Source organism: Dicentrarchus labrax, unplaced genomic scaffold (genome assembly GCF_905237075.1).
Source record: "Dicentrarchus labrax unplaced genomic scaffold, dlabrax2021, whole genome shotgun sequence".
In the NCBI taxonomy this organism is placed as follows: domain Eukaryota; kingdom Metazoa; phylum Chordata; class Actinopteri; family Moronidae; genus Dicentrarchus; species Dicentrarchus labrax.
Genome location: NW_026136707.1, coordinates 24,315,097 through 24,333,529, shown reverse-complemented (window position 1 = coordinate 24,333,529; position 18,433 = coordinate 24,315,097). Strand labels below are relative to the sequence as shown.

The 18,433-nt window shown below is 42.0% G+C and overlaps 1 protein-coding gene across 6 annotated transcripts in view; it reads right to left on the bottom strand.

Annotated features, from left to right (window-relative positions):
- Positions 1–6,840: 6,840 nt before the first annotated feature.
- LOC127366672 (low-density lipoprotein receptor class A domain-containing protein 4) overlaps positions 6,841–18,433 on the bottom strand; it is a 217,867-nt gene continuing 206,274 nt past the window's right edge. For all 6 annotated transcript variants that reach the window (XM_051405832.1, XM_051405833.1, XM_051405834.1 and 3 more), the window contains 2 exons: positions 18,042–18,092; positions 6,841–13,826 (listed from right to left, as the gene is read on the bottom strand). In XM_051405832.1, coding sequence (XP_051261792.1) covers positions 13,242–13,826; positions 18,042–18,092 — 636 coding nt within the window. In that variant the 3' untranslated portion in view covers positions 6,841–13,241. The remainder of the gene's footprint in view (positions 13,827–18,041; positions 18,093–18,433) is intronic.

Here is an 18,433-nt window from a genome sequence, read left to right as displayed (position 1 = left end):
CTCTTCATAAGGAGTACAATATTTGTTCCTGTAGTGGAGTAGAAGTATAAAGCATCATGAAATAGAAACACAATCGCTGTACCTGGAAATTGTACTAAAGGCAGCTTTAGTAGATTTTTACCACTTGGGGAAAGTGGGAAGAACTGACACTGTATTATCACCTTATAAAGCTGATACGGCTTATGTGTTAGCAAACTTTTACCTGTTTACCAGAGGTGTGGACTCTTGCCAGACTCAAGTCAAAAATCTGTTGGCTTTAGACTCAACCTGACAATCTAAAAGACTTGCAACTTGACTTGAATTTTCAAGTCAAGTTGCATGATACGTTGATTTCCCCAAACCTAAAGATTAAAAAGTAAGAAGTGATTTTCCCTTTGTTTCCTAAAACATGCAGGCTAACCTGACCTGTTTTAAGATTGCTCGACATTTGGTTGTGCCTTGGTGTTTGTAAATGTCCTATTGTCTCCGTGTTAGGTAGTTAAATCCAAATAAAGTCTTTACAATCAACCCTTGAAAATCTTGGACAAAAAGCAAATAAGGTGCCATTATTGCCACATTTTAGCTCAATACAAGATTTTAAGCTTTGCAGATTTTATGGATTTTTACTATGTAAAGCTTGTTTTTAAATGCTTAAAGTGACTGGCCCCTCAGCCTCTCTGCAAATACATCATGAGCCTGCAGCGCCGCAGCGGGTCCACCAGAGCAGCAGTTCCTTTCTGTAAAACATCTTTTGGTCTGACACCTTTTTCTGTCAGAGGAGCAAAGTCCTGGAACTCGCTGCCTAATCGCTTGAAATTTGTTCCTAATTTCATAACCTTTAAGAGAGCGTCCAAATCTTGGTTAACAAACTTGTACTCGTGAGTAGTTTTTAAATGTGTTGTCTTTAACTCTGTGTTTTATGTTCTGTTCTTTTTGCATTCTGTTTACTCTTTTTTTACCTTCCTGTTTTAACCTTTTGTTTTCATAAAAGCCCCTCTATGGACGGCTGTTGCAAATCAGCATCCGCTATAAACGCTATGATACTTGCATTGGATTACTGTCTGTCTATGTTGACTGTTATCTGCCCCTATCAAATAAACCATGAATAATAAATAACATCTAACATTAACGCTATTCATTCACAGCAAGTTGAGAGAACCATGAAGATCATTTCATACTGTTCATTCTGTTGTTATTATGGCATTACATTTGGTGACGAGCGCATTATGACTTGTTTAGGAATTGGAACTTCACTTGTGACTTGCAAATAATGACATGGTCCAACCCCCCTTTTTTACACATCCAGCAGACACGGCGACACATTTATCTGGAGTCTGGTTTGTGTCCACATGTCCAATGTCAGTCCAAAATTCAATCTCCTTTTATCCTTGTTTTGGTCACCAGCTCGCAGCGCGAAGAACAGTACTCGAGTACTTTCAACACCTCTCTGCTTCTATTTGAATGTATAACTAAAAGATCAACTTTTACTAATACTTTACATTCAGATGTAGTTAAAAAAAAAAAAAGAAGCATGTGCTCTCTGTTATTTCAGAATATATTTTCAGTCTCAGTGCTGAATCTTTGTTCTCCAGAGATAAAAGCACAGGTACACGCTAAGTAGCACAACAGGCGGGGAAGTGCACAGTGGGTAAAGGTCAAGATACACACCACTTACTAAAGAGTCAGTATGGCCTGACACTTAGCTTTCTTAGCTGTCAGCGTCCAGAAACACTAAACAGATCTAAACATCATGCTGTCAGACTCTGGACGTGCTCCAGCCTGCCTCCTTCATTAGGAATCTTATCTATATGTAAATATGATTCTATTGCTATGTGCTGATGGGAAGTGTGTGTGTGTGTGTGTGTGTGTGTGTGTGTGTAAGAGTTACAATGACCTCTGCTGTCCAAACTAATGAACAACTGTTTATGCAGTCCACGGCCCCCTCTCACAAGCACCTGTCTGTTCTCCCACAGGGAGTATGACACAGAGGACAGAGCGGCGCTGAGATTCCCGAAATCATTTCAGTGTAAAGACAATCTGTGTTCTTCAGGTGCGAGTCGCTGGCTAAACATGACTCAAGTGTCAAGATGCTTCTGATGCCCGAGGTGAAGCACAGGTCAGGAGGGGAAGAAAAAAAAAAACTGTCCAAACTGTCTGAAGTCTGGGATTTTCTCTACTTTACATCTTTTCTTACAAAAGGTCATCTTTGATGTAGCTGACAGACTGTGAGTAGAGTAGGAAGCTACAGCCAAGGTCACATTTGTTGAAATAGTTTAGCCATAAAGCTTTGTTTTTAGTTATAGTTATAAGTTAAAGATCCCCTGCAGACCTGTATTCTGACATATATACTTGGAACAGTAATGTGTGTCTGATATGACACATAGAAAAAAAGTATAATTCCTTCCTAATCGCTTGAAATTTGCTCCTAACTTTATAACCTTTAAGAGAGCGACCAAATCTTGGTTAACAAACTTGTACTCGTGAGTAGTTTTTAAATGTGTTGTCTTTAATTCTGTGTTTTATGTTCTGTTCTTTTTGCATTCTGTTGAAAAAGTATAATTCCTGAAGAAAAAGTCATCTCCTCGTTCTACTTCATTAAAACCTCCAGAATCTGTGAATATGCAAACGTCGTTCATTTCTAAAGTTTTGCTTCTGGACACAAGATGTCTCCTACTTCACTGTAAAGTCCATTCTCAGTGGATGTGCACCAGGATCAAATCATGCTTGTCTGTCAAACTCTGCTCAGACATCATTCAAACAGCACACTGTAGGAACAAGAAGAAACACTGATTTCTGACAGGAGGGGGAGTTTAAGTATAAGTAATCTCAGGCTTTATTTTAGATCCTGTATTATTTAAAAGGGCACCGTCAAACAGAAATGTCCAAAAATCCATATAGAATCTACATCTAAATGGTAAAAGGTCAGTTTAAATAAAAAAAAGACATTTTCTCACTCAGTCCATCTAGGCAGGCAGACAGTTTTGGTTTTATATGTCTAGCTTTTGAGATATGCGTCTCTGAGATTCACCTCCATTGTACTGGAATGGATGCCCCCAGTACAATGGAGGCACCATACTGTGGTGCTCACAGCATTGAAAAGTGACATTTTAAAAGTTCAGTCTTTCCAGAAATAGTGTCCCCATTACTATTGATAAATCACAGTACAGACTGTCAACAGTTTTCATGAGGATGTTTTCTGCGACAGAAAGTAGTTTGATTACCCAGAGTAATGGGGACACAAACCTTAAATGTAAAAAAAAAAAAACTGAAAAAAGAAGGTCCACTATAGGGCATTCAACCACATCTCATGGTCCTCTTCAATGGATGGTGCTTTCAAAGTTCTCATACAGTAGAGATGGCTCAACTGTCACCACACGACCCGAGTACAGAACCTCAGTACCAGTGGTTGTATATGGAGAGACATAATCCACTGTGTTGGATGGGTTGTGGTAAGGAGTTACACATATGATAGTCTCTTGGTTGGGCTCGAGCTGCAGAGGACAGGGGTGTGCTGGCTTCTGAGAGCAGCTCCAGGTGAGCTGATTCCCAGAGCTGGTGCTGGTTGACTAATTACTCTCTCCTTTCAAATGCAGTAGTGCCGGACCTCTGATGGCTGCTGCACACGCACAAAGTACAGACCGGTACACCAGCATGTCAGAGTTTGTTGCTGGAAGTATTTTGTGGAACTGTGCAGTGAATAATAAAAGAACACAGTTTGTAACCGGGCTGTGGTGTGTGTGATTGCGTTGCAGGGGGAGCTAACAGTGGCAGCGAGACCTGCTGCAGTGCTGGTACCCATACTTCAGGTCCAACTAATATTGCAGCTCCAGAGCATCGTTCAGGAGCTGTGATCCATTTGGCCTGCGTGCCGCGTGGAGGGTGTGGAAATCCCCTGAAGTCCCAGTTCTGACATTGTATTGTTTATAATCAGTAGCAGGTAGAGGGAAAGCTGTCGGAAAACTTTTATATTTTCACACCTTTTAAAGGTCCAGAGTGTAACATTCAGGAGGATCTATTGTCAGAAATGGAATATAATATTCATAGGTATGTTTTCATTAGTATATAATCACCTGAATATAAGAATCATTGTGTTTTTGTTACCTTAGAATGAGCTGCTTTTATCTACAGAGGGAGCAGGTCCTCTTCTACAGAGTCCGCCATGTTTCTACAGTAGCCCAGAGTGGACAAACCAAACACTGGCTCTAAATAGGCCCATTCGTTTGTTTCACAAGTTTTGTGGAGGGTTCTAGATACCACTGAATCCTACAAACTGGCCCTTTAAATGTTGAGTACAGAACCGTTTCCATTTGGAAGAGAAATATGTGGTCATTGGTCCCTATTGTTATGATGCTCCTGGTACATGTGGTAATATGTTTACTTACTACACAAAGCAGGGGCGTTGGACTGGGAGGGAAAAGGGGACTGAGTATTCAGGGACCTGCATGTACAGAGGGCCCACAAAGATAACAGAATGAAGAGCCGTGGATGCGGGGGTCAGTAGAGAAGGCCTATGTACGGCGTTCAAAATTTTATCTAAAGCTTTCTGTTATAAATGTGTTCACCCAGGCCCTCAAACTATTTTCTCAGACTTGACTCTAGAGTCACAAAGAACATTATACAAATGTTTTACAGGTTAAATAGCACTATCTATGGGAAGTAAAGTGATCTTCATGTAGGTATGGGTATGTTTCAAATATCTTGGCCTTAGCAGGTTTGAGTGTTTTCACATAGTAGATCAGGGATTACATATAAAACACTAAGTAGCTCACTAACTCAGTGACTTGAAAGCCGTAGCAATTTAAATCAGTTAGCTACGATTTCAAATTAAGCAGTTTTGACCCAGTTAAAGCTCACTGTGTCAGTATTTCCAGACTGAACATTTAAGCACTGCTTCCTAATAAAATATGGAAGTAGAATACCTCGTACTAGAAAGCAGTTTCCTCCTCCTCCTCCTCCTCCTCCTTGTCCTGTCTGATTCTAAAAGCCTGGGAGAGGTTCAGACTGAAGCTGCATCATGTCTCATCTCTGAACAAAGTGCAGCTGATGTATGCACGGCTTCCTCTGTATGGCATTCACCAGTCTGCAAGCTCTCAAGATATGTGTGTGTGTGTGTGTGTGTGTGTGTGTGTGTGTGTGTGTGTGTGTGTGTGTGTGTGTGTGTGTGTGTGTGTGTGTGTGTGTGTGTGTGTGTGTAGTCTGAAGAAAGTGAGTCAGGAGGAAATGTGAACAGTATCGGGACGGTTGTGCTCCTTGCAGCGTTTTGCAGCAGTAGGTTCACAGAAAGGACGGGAGGCGGGGCCCGCGGGGCCTCGGGGCCCACCCTTCCTCTGCACTTGTAAGTGAGGCTAAGTGCTTTGAACATTGGCTTTGTTTCACTCCTGTGAATGTTATGACAAGTTGCCAGATGGGGTCTGTCTATAAATAAACCGGTCTTTCTGTTGAAATATACAGAAACTTATGTTTTATGCATTTCATTACTTTAGTGAGTCATTTGCTCCTGGCTCAAGAGGATCTTTGCCAACGACTAACAGAAAACATCGATGGAGGAAGAGGGAGGTTTTGAATTTGACCTGCATCTGACCTTTACTGTGCTGCTTGGGAGAGATTCAACAGATCTGGATGATGGGGGTGAAAACCTCATGTGAAGATCACCAGAGACTGTACTTCCTCCAAGTATTTTTGCAGAGCCATCTTTTTATCCGCGGTCAGCTCCTCCAGCACTGTTGGCTGTGGCACAGTGCAGCTGCAGAGGAGTTCCCATTTCTCTGGTCCGCTGAGATAAAAGTCAGGACTTGTTTCTTCCTTCACAGCAGCCACTGAACTCTTCAAACAGCAATGTTTGTTTGATTAAAGCTCCATATAGAAATTGTTGTGTAACGTCCCCAGTAGCCGTGGTGGAGTTTCTTCAAGTCTGACAAACCAAGCTGTGATGATGGGGTTATCTTATTTTTTAACAGAAGGCCTGTGTTACAAACTGGGTGCAAGGATACGCTGACTAGACGTTCCGGTTTGTTCAGGATTGTCCTGGTTTCAAGCTGGGTGTCCTGAGTCCTGAAAAATATCTGTAAAACACTAGAAATGTCCCAGTTTCCAACATTCACTACCAAATGTTCCCGGTTTCATCAGAAAGAGCTCCGGGAGACTTAGTCCTAGTTAAAGTACCCAGCAATAAAAATGCTGTGTCCATGGCGTCCGTGGTGTTGAAAGGTGCACCCAGTAAATATATGTAGATGTTGTGAACTTAAGGGTCGTGGTTTGGGTTGTTTTTTCTATTCATTATTTTATTTATTATATTCTTCTTTACACCTTAAATGTTGATGAATTACATTTTATACTTGAAGGTCTGGGGCAATTTCTCCTTTGTTCTCAGCACTTATTAGTAAAAGTAACCATTTTTCTAGAAGTCATATCCTAAACATAGCCAAGTGGAGTGGTTTTTAGACCATAAAATAGGAAATGCATTGACTGATGAAGAACTACTTGGCTGTTACACTACATGTAGTCAACGTGCTTAACACAGTGCGACTCAACTGTGAAAGCACATGGGGTTTACCTGTACTGTAATGTGTTGTATAAATGAACTGCCTTACCTTAAAAGTATAACATCCAATGAACCCACTCAGACTGTGTTTTGCGTGTCGGTACGTCAGGCCTCAACCTGCAAACCAAGCAACCGGGCTAGAAACGAGGCTAACAAGTCTGAGAAGCTGCTGATCTGCCTTAAATCCCGCTCATGTTATTTAGCTTCATCAGTGAGGACAGATAAAGAGCAGAGTGGCACCGACTCCAATAATCACATTACACAACCTCATTATCTATAGAACACTGAGGGATAAACATACAGGGAGAACACCAGAGTAATCACTTTTAAAGTTTTATTCATTACGCTGCAGTTTGACTACAGCATAAGTACAAGCATAAAATCTTTGACTACAACAGCACTTAGAGCAACATTTTTTGATTTTTTTCTTCTTTTCTGTAAAAGTATTGCAATAACAGACCTTAGGCCTAAAACCTATTACATCACAATTGCTTAAATAAAAAGAGGCAAAAATACACAACAATTTTACCTCTGCGTTTGGATATATATATACTGTATGGTTACTGAACACAGTCATATATATATCTAGATTTCAGCACAGAGGGGGGAGAGGGGGAACGAGAAGGATTCATTTTGTAAATAAAGCAAACCGATGTTACAAAACCCATGATGGAAGCAGTCCTATGGTAACTGTCAAGACAGAGAGAATACCAAACTGTTGAGACGTTATCATTGTTATTATTATCATCATTATTATTAAAATCTGGAACGATAAAAACAGCTACTTGTTGTCAGCAGTTGAGTACAGACTTCTGATAAGTGGAAAGAGGGAGCGCGCTGCGGGGGCAGAAATAAAATAAAAATCAGTCTGAGCCCAAGTTAGTTCTTCAAGCTAGTGCAGGAAACAGAAAAAAAGGTCTATTAAGAAGAAGGAGAGCCGAGCGACGCTCCAGCCAAAGTTACAATAGAGACTTTTCCAAATTAAAACTACACAACTGCCACTTATTTGGTGCTTTGAAGAGAAAATGGCGCGTTGCTATGTACATTGTCTATAGATAAGAATGAACATGCTCTGCGGTTATTGTACAGTGGAGTTATTTTCAGTACATACTGTAAATAAATGACTGCAGATTAAACATGACTTTTGTTTCAATATACTGTGCCACATATAACATTGTAATGTAGAAAATAAAATAAAAAATTATAATAATAAAGAGAGAAAAGTTAAATGACAGTTTTAACGGCATTTTCCCCCCACTTGTTTCACGCTGGTGCAACTTTCCAATCTTGACCAAAAGAGGGAATTTTTCCTTTAATGTTTCACACTGTTCAACATTAACGTGATCCTCCTGGAACAGAGCTGAAATGCTTTAACCAGAGCCTGACATCCAGCCACATCTATAGCAGTGCTGAGTGTGCTCGACAGATTTATGCTTTGGCAGATATACAAAATTACAGCGGAACTGAACTAAAATATTAAGATCTATGAGTACAGACACATATTCTCCCATATTCGGAAGTGCTGACGGCTCTCGTGTGCAGTGGTCATGTGACGCGTCTCCCAAACTATAGACAGCTTCGGCTTTTTGTTCGACAATTTACAAAGCGGGTTGAGATTCAACCGGGGTGCTCGGCTGAAGTCGTGGCATAAACACCAACTGATGTGTGCGATTTACGTTTTCTTAAAAGATCTGTGTGATAGAACTGTACATTTGTTAGTCCATTGTGGTGAAAACAAAAAACCACCAGCCGGTACCCAAATGATGGCAAGAACTGTGAAAGCTTGTTTTTAGATGATCCAATAAACAAGTGAATAATATCCTTTCTCAACAACTTCCTTAATCCAGAGGTTATCTCATCCTTATCATAACAGACTATTATTTATAGCAAAATATTATAAGTAGTAATTTGTATTTGTGTTGCAACCATATTCTAAGCATACTTTTCAAACCATGTTTTCTCATAAAAAAAAGACAAAGCACGTTTTTAACTGTAGGCATTTACAAATTTGATGCTGCCTTCTTAAAATTCTTATATTGTCTATACATTATATTACATTATTCACAACATTTTTTTGTGGTTTCTACCCATTGGGTAGGATATGTGCATAATATATTCAAGTTATATACAGCACCTTACAAACAAACATAAAGAAAGACAGACTACTGAAAAAAGCACCGTTGGAAGTGAGGCACAACGAAGGTGGGAGCTTTTTGAGTGCAAGTGGGTTCCTATGTCTGCTCCACACGCTGGTCAAATTACTGGTTGAAATGGCTTCAGTTGCCTCGGCAGGAGTGGCCGCTCCTGTCTGGCGTAATGGAAGCGAGCAGGCTGGCAAGCATGCCACGCAAACACCTGAACTCTGAGCTATAAGTAGTCAAGGTTGAGCTGCAGTTTGGGGAGACGGCCGGTGTTTTGCTACACTTTTGGCCCTGTGGTCAACCAATCATATAGTTTCATGTAGACCTTGAATTCAATGTGGTTCTTGTCCACTTCACTGCAGGATCAGATTCAGTCAGGAGCTCAAGAGCTGAATGAGAAACCCAGACCTACTGTATCATCAGCCCACAACGTAACAAAAAGAAATGTTTTGGCAAACCTATAGCTAACCTTTTCTCACATACTCTCCATTCTGCCAGACAGGTGGTCAAGTCCGAGATAAAGCGCCTGTGAGGATTCCAAGCAGCAGTTTGACTGAGGTGTGGTCTGCTCAAACATGAACATTAGGCACCTTATTTACTCACATAATAGTAACATGCAAACCTCCTTGTAGAAAACATAAAATTCATCTTTATATCCTCAATTTACAAGCTATGACTGCGCAGACAGAACAAGGCGAGAAAACAACAGAAAGAAGGAAGAAAAAGAGGAAAGAAACGTGGGTTTGAAGCAGGTCCGTACAGTCAAAGGCAGAAGTGTTAGGACAATCCTCTCACCACTGACTCAACCCAGGTTTCTGTGTAACAAAATGAACATGTTTGAATGTGGGTCCTGTGGGAAACAAGACCACGTTTTGTCTCAATACTTGTGCTTTTGACTGCAGAGGGTCAAATTTCTCTCCTTCTAGTTTTGCATGAGTTGAGGGGGACAGGATGGACAGAAGGACAGGGGACTGGGGGAGAGGGAGGGGCGGGGGCATGAGAAGCAGCAGTAGCAACAATAGTAGCAGTAGCAGTAGCAGCAGCAACAGCAATAGCAGCAGCGATGTAGTAACACACACACACACACACACACACACACAAACACACACAACTGTAGAGCCAGATGGACACCAGAAACATGCATTCATTCAGACACACTGATGGAATCAGAAAGCTTTCTTTCAAACTGACCAGAAACCTTTATTCTCTCCACCATGGTGACATCTGAGTGGTGTAAACTCATTCATGAGCTCTAAGTGCACAAGGTGGGGAACGATCCACTTAGTCCATTCTTACCTACAGGAACAATTCTACGTTCCCAGTTTGATGGTTCAACTTGAATACAGCTCAGCGTAAGGCCTCTCTGCTGCATTAGCATTACACGATACCTTCAAATACTCATTAATGCTGCATTAGGAAACCTCACACTCTGGTTGCAACTAGTGCCAGCAGGTTGTTTCAAAGTGTGAAGGACTTAAGTCCTAAGAAATGGTGAACCACATTATTTAATTAGAGCATAAAAAGGTGCCTGTGTCACAATTCCATATATGTATATATATATATATATATAGTAGTATAAACGGATTTCTTATTGTCATAGCATACTGTGTTTGCAATAAATACACAAGAAATCAATGTTCCTTTCTCACTTTTTCTGTTTTGTACTGGGAAGTAATAAAAAATGTGCACTAAATGCCAATAAAACTGCGACTTTTAGTGCCAGTGCCAATTTAAAGGGAAGTCTGGCGATACTCAATATTTTATTGTCATAAAATCCCCCAAAAAGACCCCAACCTACAATGAACTGTTGCTACTAATATGTACTGTACTGTGGGTGTGTATGTCAATAAGCAACACACTTGCACTGGGTGACATGTTCTTACTTATTACCATGAACACACTGTAGTTTATTTTGACTCCATACACTGGCTGCAGCAGTAGATTCTCACTAAAGACCACTCACTACCATGTTCCAGAGCTTTACACCACCTAGCACCACCTAGTCTTCCTCAGCAGGTGGAGTTTTCTCAGTTGTCCAGCAATTTAGCTCAATTAGGACAATTTGAGCCTATAAAAACAAGTAAGTGGACAAACGCATAATTGTGACAAGGTAGGGAAGTCCTGACAGTACTCAGAAAATATATATAGAATAACACAAGCATGAGGCTCCTCAAAGAGAAAGCTAAATTGTGTCCCAAGGATTTAGTTTCTGTATTATTTCCTCAGATCTTCCTTGAGTCGTCTCACCACCATCCACTATTTATTTTCGTATTTTGCAGCAATGAAACTGGGACACAGTGTGTGGCTCTGCTGTATCACCATTACCAAGAAAGGTGGCGTTTCCCTTGTGCAGCATTAATGGAACCTGTGTGGTAGACTGTGGCGTGCACTCTCTTTGAGCTTTTACAGTGAGGTCGCTCCTGCGCCACCAGAACTACCTTTAATGAAAGCTTAATTAATGATGTGTTAATATGGGCAATGCCAAATAAGTAATATGTCCTTGAATCTATAAACTCAGACGAAGCAGTCGGCTCATAAATCACTCAGATAAACACAGACAAACACACACGCACGCACATACACAATGCTCCTGAAGGAGCATTAAGTGCTTTTCTGTGTTGTTAAAAGGTCTAGCCAACAAACACACTCTCTCTCTCTCTCTCTCTCTCTCACACACACTAACACACTCACACACATACACAGGGAGGAGAGGACTGCACTAGCACACTGCCAAACAAGGGCTCCACTCCAGTCTCCACTTTAAAGGGCTTGGCGGACTCTGCATCATTTGAACGCAGTTTTTTCTGCACATGGATGGAAGGAGGGATGATGAACAGTGTTTACCAGAGACACTGTTAAAAAGCTGGGATTTGGGGGTGGGGGGGTCGGGGGGGCAGCACTGGCGTTGAACGCAAACAAGATAGAGAGACAGAGAAAGCGCAAGAGCAGAGGAGAAGGCAACGATGAGCAGAGAAAAAGGCTCGATTTTCAAAAAGGTTTTCTTTTACAAAAAAGGACCCTCCCATAGCCCTTTGACTTCGACCACAGACAGTTTTCGTTTAAAACCTGATCGCTGTGCTGGCGGATGCAGACAGGAATCTTCACTTTGTGTCGTCTTTTTTTTTTTTTTTTGTGGCTTTAGAGATGTGAAGACGGAGAGCCGAGCCTTCTTTTTGTTTTTGTTTTGTGTTTTCGTTGTCATGGCGGCGGGGTTCGTGTTCAGTGTGGCTGTTGGCAGAACGCACTGTGCATGTCGAGATGAGCGGTGAGAGGAGAGGAGAGGGGGCGGAGGAGGGGTATGAATGCAGGAAACAGGAAAGAGGAAGTGTCAGGTGCTCAGAGGTCGGGACAGAGTTGAAAAATGAAGAATCTGTTGCTGCGACCAGGCTGCTGGGTGGACTGGCAGATATGTTTTTGTTGTTGTTATGGAGTTGTGTTATTCTTGGTTGGCTTGATATCCAACCAGCTGGCCAGATTTCCAAGAATTGTTAGCACGGAGCATGTTGGATCTTGCCAAACAGCTCTCATCTTTCTAAGAGTTTAGCAACGACTCTGGTCGCCATCTTCAAATGTTGTAACAAATGGTCAAAGTAAGAAACGTTTGGTCCACCCAGCGGCTGTTCGCGAGGCAGATCTCTTCCCCACTAGGCTGAAGTGTACACAGACGTGAGCAAGGTCATTCTCTTACTAAGACTCACGTAGTGCCTGTGGTGTAAGCAGACAGAGATGTTGTAGGCTGGGTACGAGTATTTCTTGCTATTTTCAAAAAAGGAAGGACATAAGCTTATAATACTTGTTGTTTTTTTTGCTCCCAACTGTTTAAACAACTTTGGAGCCAAAGTTCAGTCAGTCAGTCCATTCATGAAAAGGACAAAAAAAAAAAAAAAAGAAAAGAAAAACAAACACATCATCATCATTATCATCACATAGCACAATTTCCCTCTTCTCTTTTACAACAAAAAGATAGTGCAACTTTTAGATAACTTTTCTTTTTTGTGTTTTGTCATGTGTTAGTCATTTTTTCCCCCCTTTGCTTCCTCGTGAACCTTGGCACTAAGATTTTGGATTTGTGAGTCTCTTGTTTTGTTGTGTTCTCTGTAAGTCCTTGATTCTCAGTTCTCGCTTTGTGCACAGATCCCGGTCCGAAAAAGAAACGAAAAAAGGAAAAAGAAAAAAAAACCCATCATCCTCAGTTCCCGGGGACAGAGCCGTCGCCCGATGGGACAAAAGAAGCAAATCGTTTCAATCTGTGCTAGCAGTATGTTTCTTTCTCATGTAGAGGAAAAAAAGCTCTCCACGCAGTGCATACGTCTCGCCCCAGCAGTGCTAGCTGTTTGAATTACTAACATCGGAAAGAAAGTGAAATCAAATCAACTCTTGGTTCCTCTCTTTCCTTGTTTTGTTGTAGCTAAGGTTGATATTTATTTGTGCATGGGAGTGTGGAGAGAGGACATGAGAGAGACAGAGAGAGAGAGAGATAGCGATAGAGAGACCACTGCTTAAAAGTGATCAATGGGTGAAGAGGAGAGACAGTTTTCAGTCTGGGCTGGGTGGTCCCACCTGCCCCCCTACCCTTTTCTTCACACCAGGTCCTCCGGTTGGCCATCCTTGGCCTTGGCAGGTACTATTGTGCTTTCTGATTGGCTCTGCTGCTGGATCGTCCTGCTCCCCGGCCCCCCCACCCTCTGGTTATTGCTGTGCTGGTGTAGAAAGAACGCTGAGCCGGGGTAGTGACCCATCACCTCACTGTACGCTGGCGGGGGGCCCTCCATGCGCCCGTGGCTGCTGGAGTTGGCCGCACTGATGCCCGAGTTACTGCTGGGCGGCCTCGGACCGCCTCCTCCAATTCCTCCCCCTCCTCCCCCGACCCCTCCCAGGCTTCCGCCTCCTCCCATGTCGATCAAGTCACTGTCGTAGATGGTCCGGTTGGGCGGCGCCCTCACCGACTCGCGGTTGAGCTCCATCTGCTGCTCGGGGTCACGGAGCTGCAGGGTGCAGGGCCCCTGGTACGGCGGGGGCTCCTCGCCGTCCGACAGCGAGATGGTGGGCGGCAGGTCGATCTGGTGCTGCAGGTAGGGGTAGGTGGGCTGGAAGCGGCTGAAGCGGTCACGCTGCATGAAGGAGGGAGCGGTGAAGCGATCCCTGGCCTGGGGAGCGTATAATACCTGCGAGAAGTAAGAGAGAAGGTGGGGGAATACAAGGAGCCACAAAGAAAGAAGAAAGGAGGAGGGAAAGAGGGACAGAAGAGGAGGAGAATAAATGAAAAATGTCAGTACAGTGACATGTGACACATGACAGCTTACTAGCAGCAACAGGCAATAGGGTTAAAATCAATATCACAGTATTAATATTCCTCTATGCCACAATATGGCAAATGTATACATACAAAACAACTGATGTTCAATGCAGTTAACTGTGTTATGTGTTTCATCTATTTAAATTTGTTTTAATAGCTATTTGCTTTTACATTTTGAATTCATATCAAGACGACAGCAGTGACAGACCATCCGTGGTGTATGGTAGCCCAACAATATTATTCATCTGGCTTAAACTCTTATTAATCATGGCCCCTCAAAATTAACTTGTGCCTCCAGTCCCCAGGGTGTCCCACCCAAGCCCCCAGGAACACAGATGGGCTGTGAGGTCATTTTGGCGTTGTGGCCACAAACGGAACTGCTGGTCACATATACTTTTCACTTACTCTTCCTATTATCCTAACTTGAGACATTACATCCAATAAAAAAATACAGAGCTGTATGAAAACATTACATTATTGTGGCACATAAGTAACACACTGAATAGAAATATCTTACAGTGGCATTAAAAATCAATTAATTGTTTTTGACATTTTTCCAAATACTTTCTTTCATTGAACTTAAGTCATCATTTAGTCTAAAATGAGGCCATAGGAGATTATATGTGTTCATGTTTTTTAACACATTATTTTTTTTAATTCATCTAAATTAATGTGTTAAATTTGACAGCATTTGATAATTAAATGGGTGGCCAGGCATTTTTTAGCGCACATAAGTTCAGGATATGTGGCCAATAAGAAACTATCACCGGGATGTATGAGGCACCATCTTAGAACACGGCATCTCAAGTCTCTCAATACATCCATGGGTTTGACCCCCAGGTTGAGAACTAATTAAACAATATCTCAAAATCAGCCATTATGACATTTATTGCAGTAGAGTGTGCTGAGTATACGAGATCTAAGTTCCTGTTAACTGCTCAGAAAATACATTTCTCTGCAAGTATAACTGAATTCAGTATAAACACTTTCCAGTGAATGATGAATGTGTCACCAATTGGTTATTAGCGACATTACAGTTAAGTAAAGTTAATTACAGTAAAGTGGAGAAAAGATACACAGTGCCTTCTACAACATCCAACACATTGCTTCATCCTCCAGCTTTTGTCAGAGATCTTCACCTCAATTAGCTCTTCAGACTGTGACTGCATGATCCATTTTTTCATTTCTCACATTTCTGTCCAATTCAACGCATTTCTACTGTGGTGAGTCATTATCAGAGGGAACCCATTTCAATTAGTGACTGTGGCTCTAATAGTCAACCCCCACTGACAAGGCAGCCTGGATGGAGAGAACAACAGGCTGGAGGAAAAAAAAAAACCTGTGGGGATAGAGGATCAGGGCAATTGAAATGGAGAGACAGAGAGAGAAAGAGTGGAACGGAAAGGATTAAAAAGAAAGGCTACTGAGATAAGGAGAGAGAAAGAGAGAAAGGAGAGATGAAGAAAGAGCCATGGAGATAAAGAGAGGAAAGGAGAGCTAGAATGATAAAGACAGAAAGAAACAGAAGAGACAGAAAAAAAGGAAAAAGTATAGAGCCAGACAGATAGACAGACGGACGGAGGGAGGGGGAGAGAAAGGTGTATAGCTGATAGAGGGAGCAGAGCGCAGCAGAGCAGGGCAGCTCTCAGACGGCTGTCTAGACAGTGTCAGGGGAGGTGTTGCTGATTAATGACGCACCAAAAACCATCCACCCCCCTGCCACACACACACACACACACACACACACACACACACACACACACACACACACACACACACACACACACACACACACACACACACACACACACACACACACACACACACACACACACACACACACACACACACACACACACACACACACACACACACACAGCCCCCTTCCCTGCATCTATCAGCCACCCACACTCATTGGCTGCGTCTCCCTCTGTGTTTGTCTCTCCGTGGCCTTTTCCTTTTTTCTAGGTCTCTCTGGGTGCTTTAACGTTGACACTGTTTTTACCTCCCTTCATCCTCCTGCACCTCTTCTTTCCTGACTCCATCCACCTGCCTTCTACTTCTTTTCTCTCTCTATCCGCCCTTTATGTCTCTTTCCCACTCTTCTTCTTCTTCAGTTTTGTTTACGCATATGGCTTTTAGCTGGCAGGGTACTCCAAATGAAAGCAAATTTGGTGTTTGTTTTGGTGCAAACTTGCCCCGTTTGCCTACACAAGTGTCACATTTGGCTTTGACTGCCAAAGTGCGAACAAACTGGCCAACTAAACTTCTCACACAGTCTCGAAATGCTATTGTCTGCAAGTTATCGGTATTACCATGTGATTGGTTGTGTTTTTGGAGTGTTCTTTGAACTCCGTGTTTCTAGTTTTCCCAGTGCGCCTCCTCCCACCACCACTCGTAAGCTCCTCCATCTGGCACGGACACCATTAAGCAAACAGATCACCAGTCACAGTGAGTATACTGGCATTTGTTTGCGGTTCTGTATTCTGTAGTCTTTGAGAACATGCCAAATTAGATTTTGTTTGGAGTATAGTGCCAGCAGTACCCGGCGCGACTTACAAGCTTCAATTCCTGAATGATCAAATATTTACAAGAAGCCAAAATGCAAATGTCAGGATCTTTGTGCCGTACCAGTATTCCTGTAACCACAGAAGAATTATACAAGGGCAAGTACCTGGAAAAAAAGCCCACTAAGAAACAAAGAAGAGCTGAGAAGAGAAATTTCTTTTGTAACTAGACAGAAGAGATCAATGAGTGGGCTCAGGTCTACTTTCTCTCAGTTTAATTCATTTTAGATGCCATCTTTACAGCCTATACTTTGTCTGTATTCTGTAGCGAGTTAATATCTATAAAGACATTTACACATACTGTATATGATTTATTTTTAACCACACAATAACAAGGCCATAGGAATCTGCCGGATTGCTTTATGGCACCAAGTTTGTTTATGCCACAAAACAGGAAGAGGAAGTTCCACTTTCACTCTAAATGAAGACACAGAGGTGAGAGAACAGACGCACATGGAAGAAATCCACGAGGTAATGGTAACATCGGGGACTATAAGTAATGTGACTCATGCCAACAACACCATTAGCATAAAACAGAAACTACCAAAGGTTTTGTCCATACTACCATTTGTTTATGGTAATTATTCCAAAGTTAAACAATTATTTGACAATGATTTATGAATACTGAAAATGTTACATACAGCTAGAAATATCACATCAAGATGGCGAAAGCAACCGACCAGGGGAAACAGAGTTACCACATGTTGCTCAAGATATATGCAAAATTTTTTGCAAAGTTGCAGAACATGTCTGCTGATAGATGACCCAACTACTGCTTCGGTTGAATTAAAGTTGTCTTCGCTGATTTCACAGATGTCTGAAGTTGAGGAAAGGGTGGAGTGTAGCGATATGCATCTTGATGCATCGCCAACAATCCGATATATTAAAGATAGATGGTACTGATGGTTTTACAGTTTAGAGAGAAAGTATCAATCTAAATATAAACTTATTGATCACATTTCTAGATGAAAGGCCCAGGGCATCTACTAATAATTATAAATCCAATGCAAAAATGTTTCGAAACAATGCATCTTGATTTCATCCCAAATTGTATCAGTTCCATGCTTTTTTTAAACAGTATGATCACTCTTATGCCAGTGCACCAATGCAAATTGATTAATCTCGCCATCTCTAGCGTGGAGTGGCTAAAGGACGCCAACAAGAAGATGGAGGCTAGCTTAGCTTAGCTACTGAGGCTGATGTCATTGACCTCCGCGAAGATACAGAAAACAGGTGCAATAATCTCAGACTTGTGGGCATTCAAGAAGCCCTACCCAACACCTGAAAACACGTATTCAGACTTGCAATGGAGTAGAAGACAGTTTGGTGGGAACTCTTTTCATACTGTACATGCAGCTGTCATGGTGTTGTAAATATCTAAAGTTCAGGTTCAGGGTCCTCAGAGTCATCATGGTTGTAAATATCAAGCGTAGCCATAGGCCCGCTCGCTCTGCCTCTTCACAGTGAGCGAGGCTTGGCTGTGGGTTTAACATGGGTCGGCGTGGTGGTGGTCTTACCTCCGAGGCACCTTGTCGAGAGCCGCTGTCTGAAGGCCACAGACACCCATCCTACACGCAGAGACAGACAGAACAACAAGAAGAGAGAATAAGGCTAAGATGTGAAAAGATCCCAGCTGGTTTGAAGACTGTTATACACCTGTCTGAGGGGTTGAAAGCAAGTTTATGTTTGAGCTTCAGGGAGATTTTCACATATTCATGTTACTAACAAATATGATAAGATACTGCAGCTTTACTTTCTAATGCCGACAAAGTGATCAGTTCATCTATTTGAACATTTAACTTGTATTTGACAATGTGTTAAATTCACGTTAGATTCACTGCTGCTGATAAAGCTTCAGAAATCAGTAATCATTACTGCTTTGTTGTTTGTTATGTCTGGGATGGTTTTT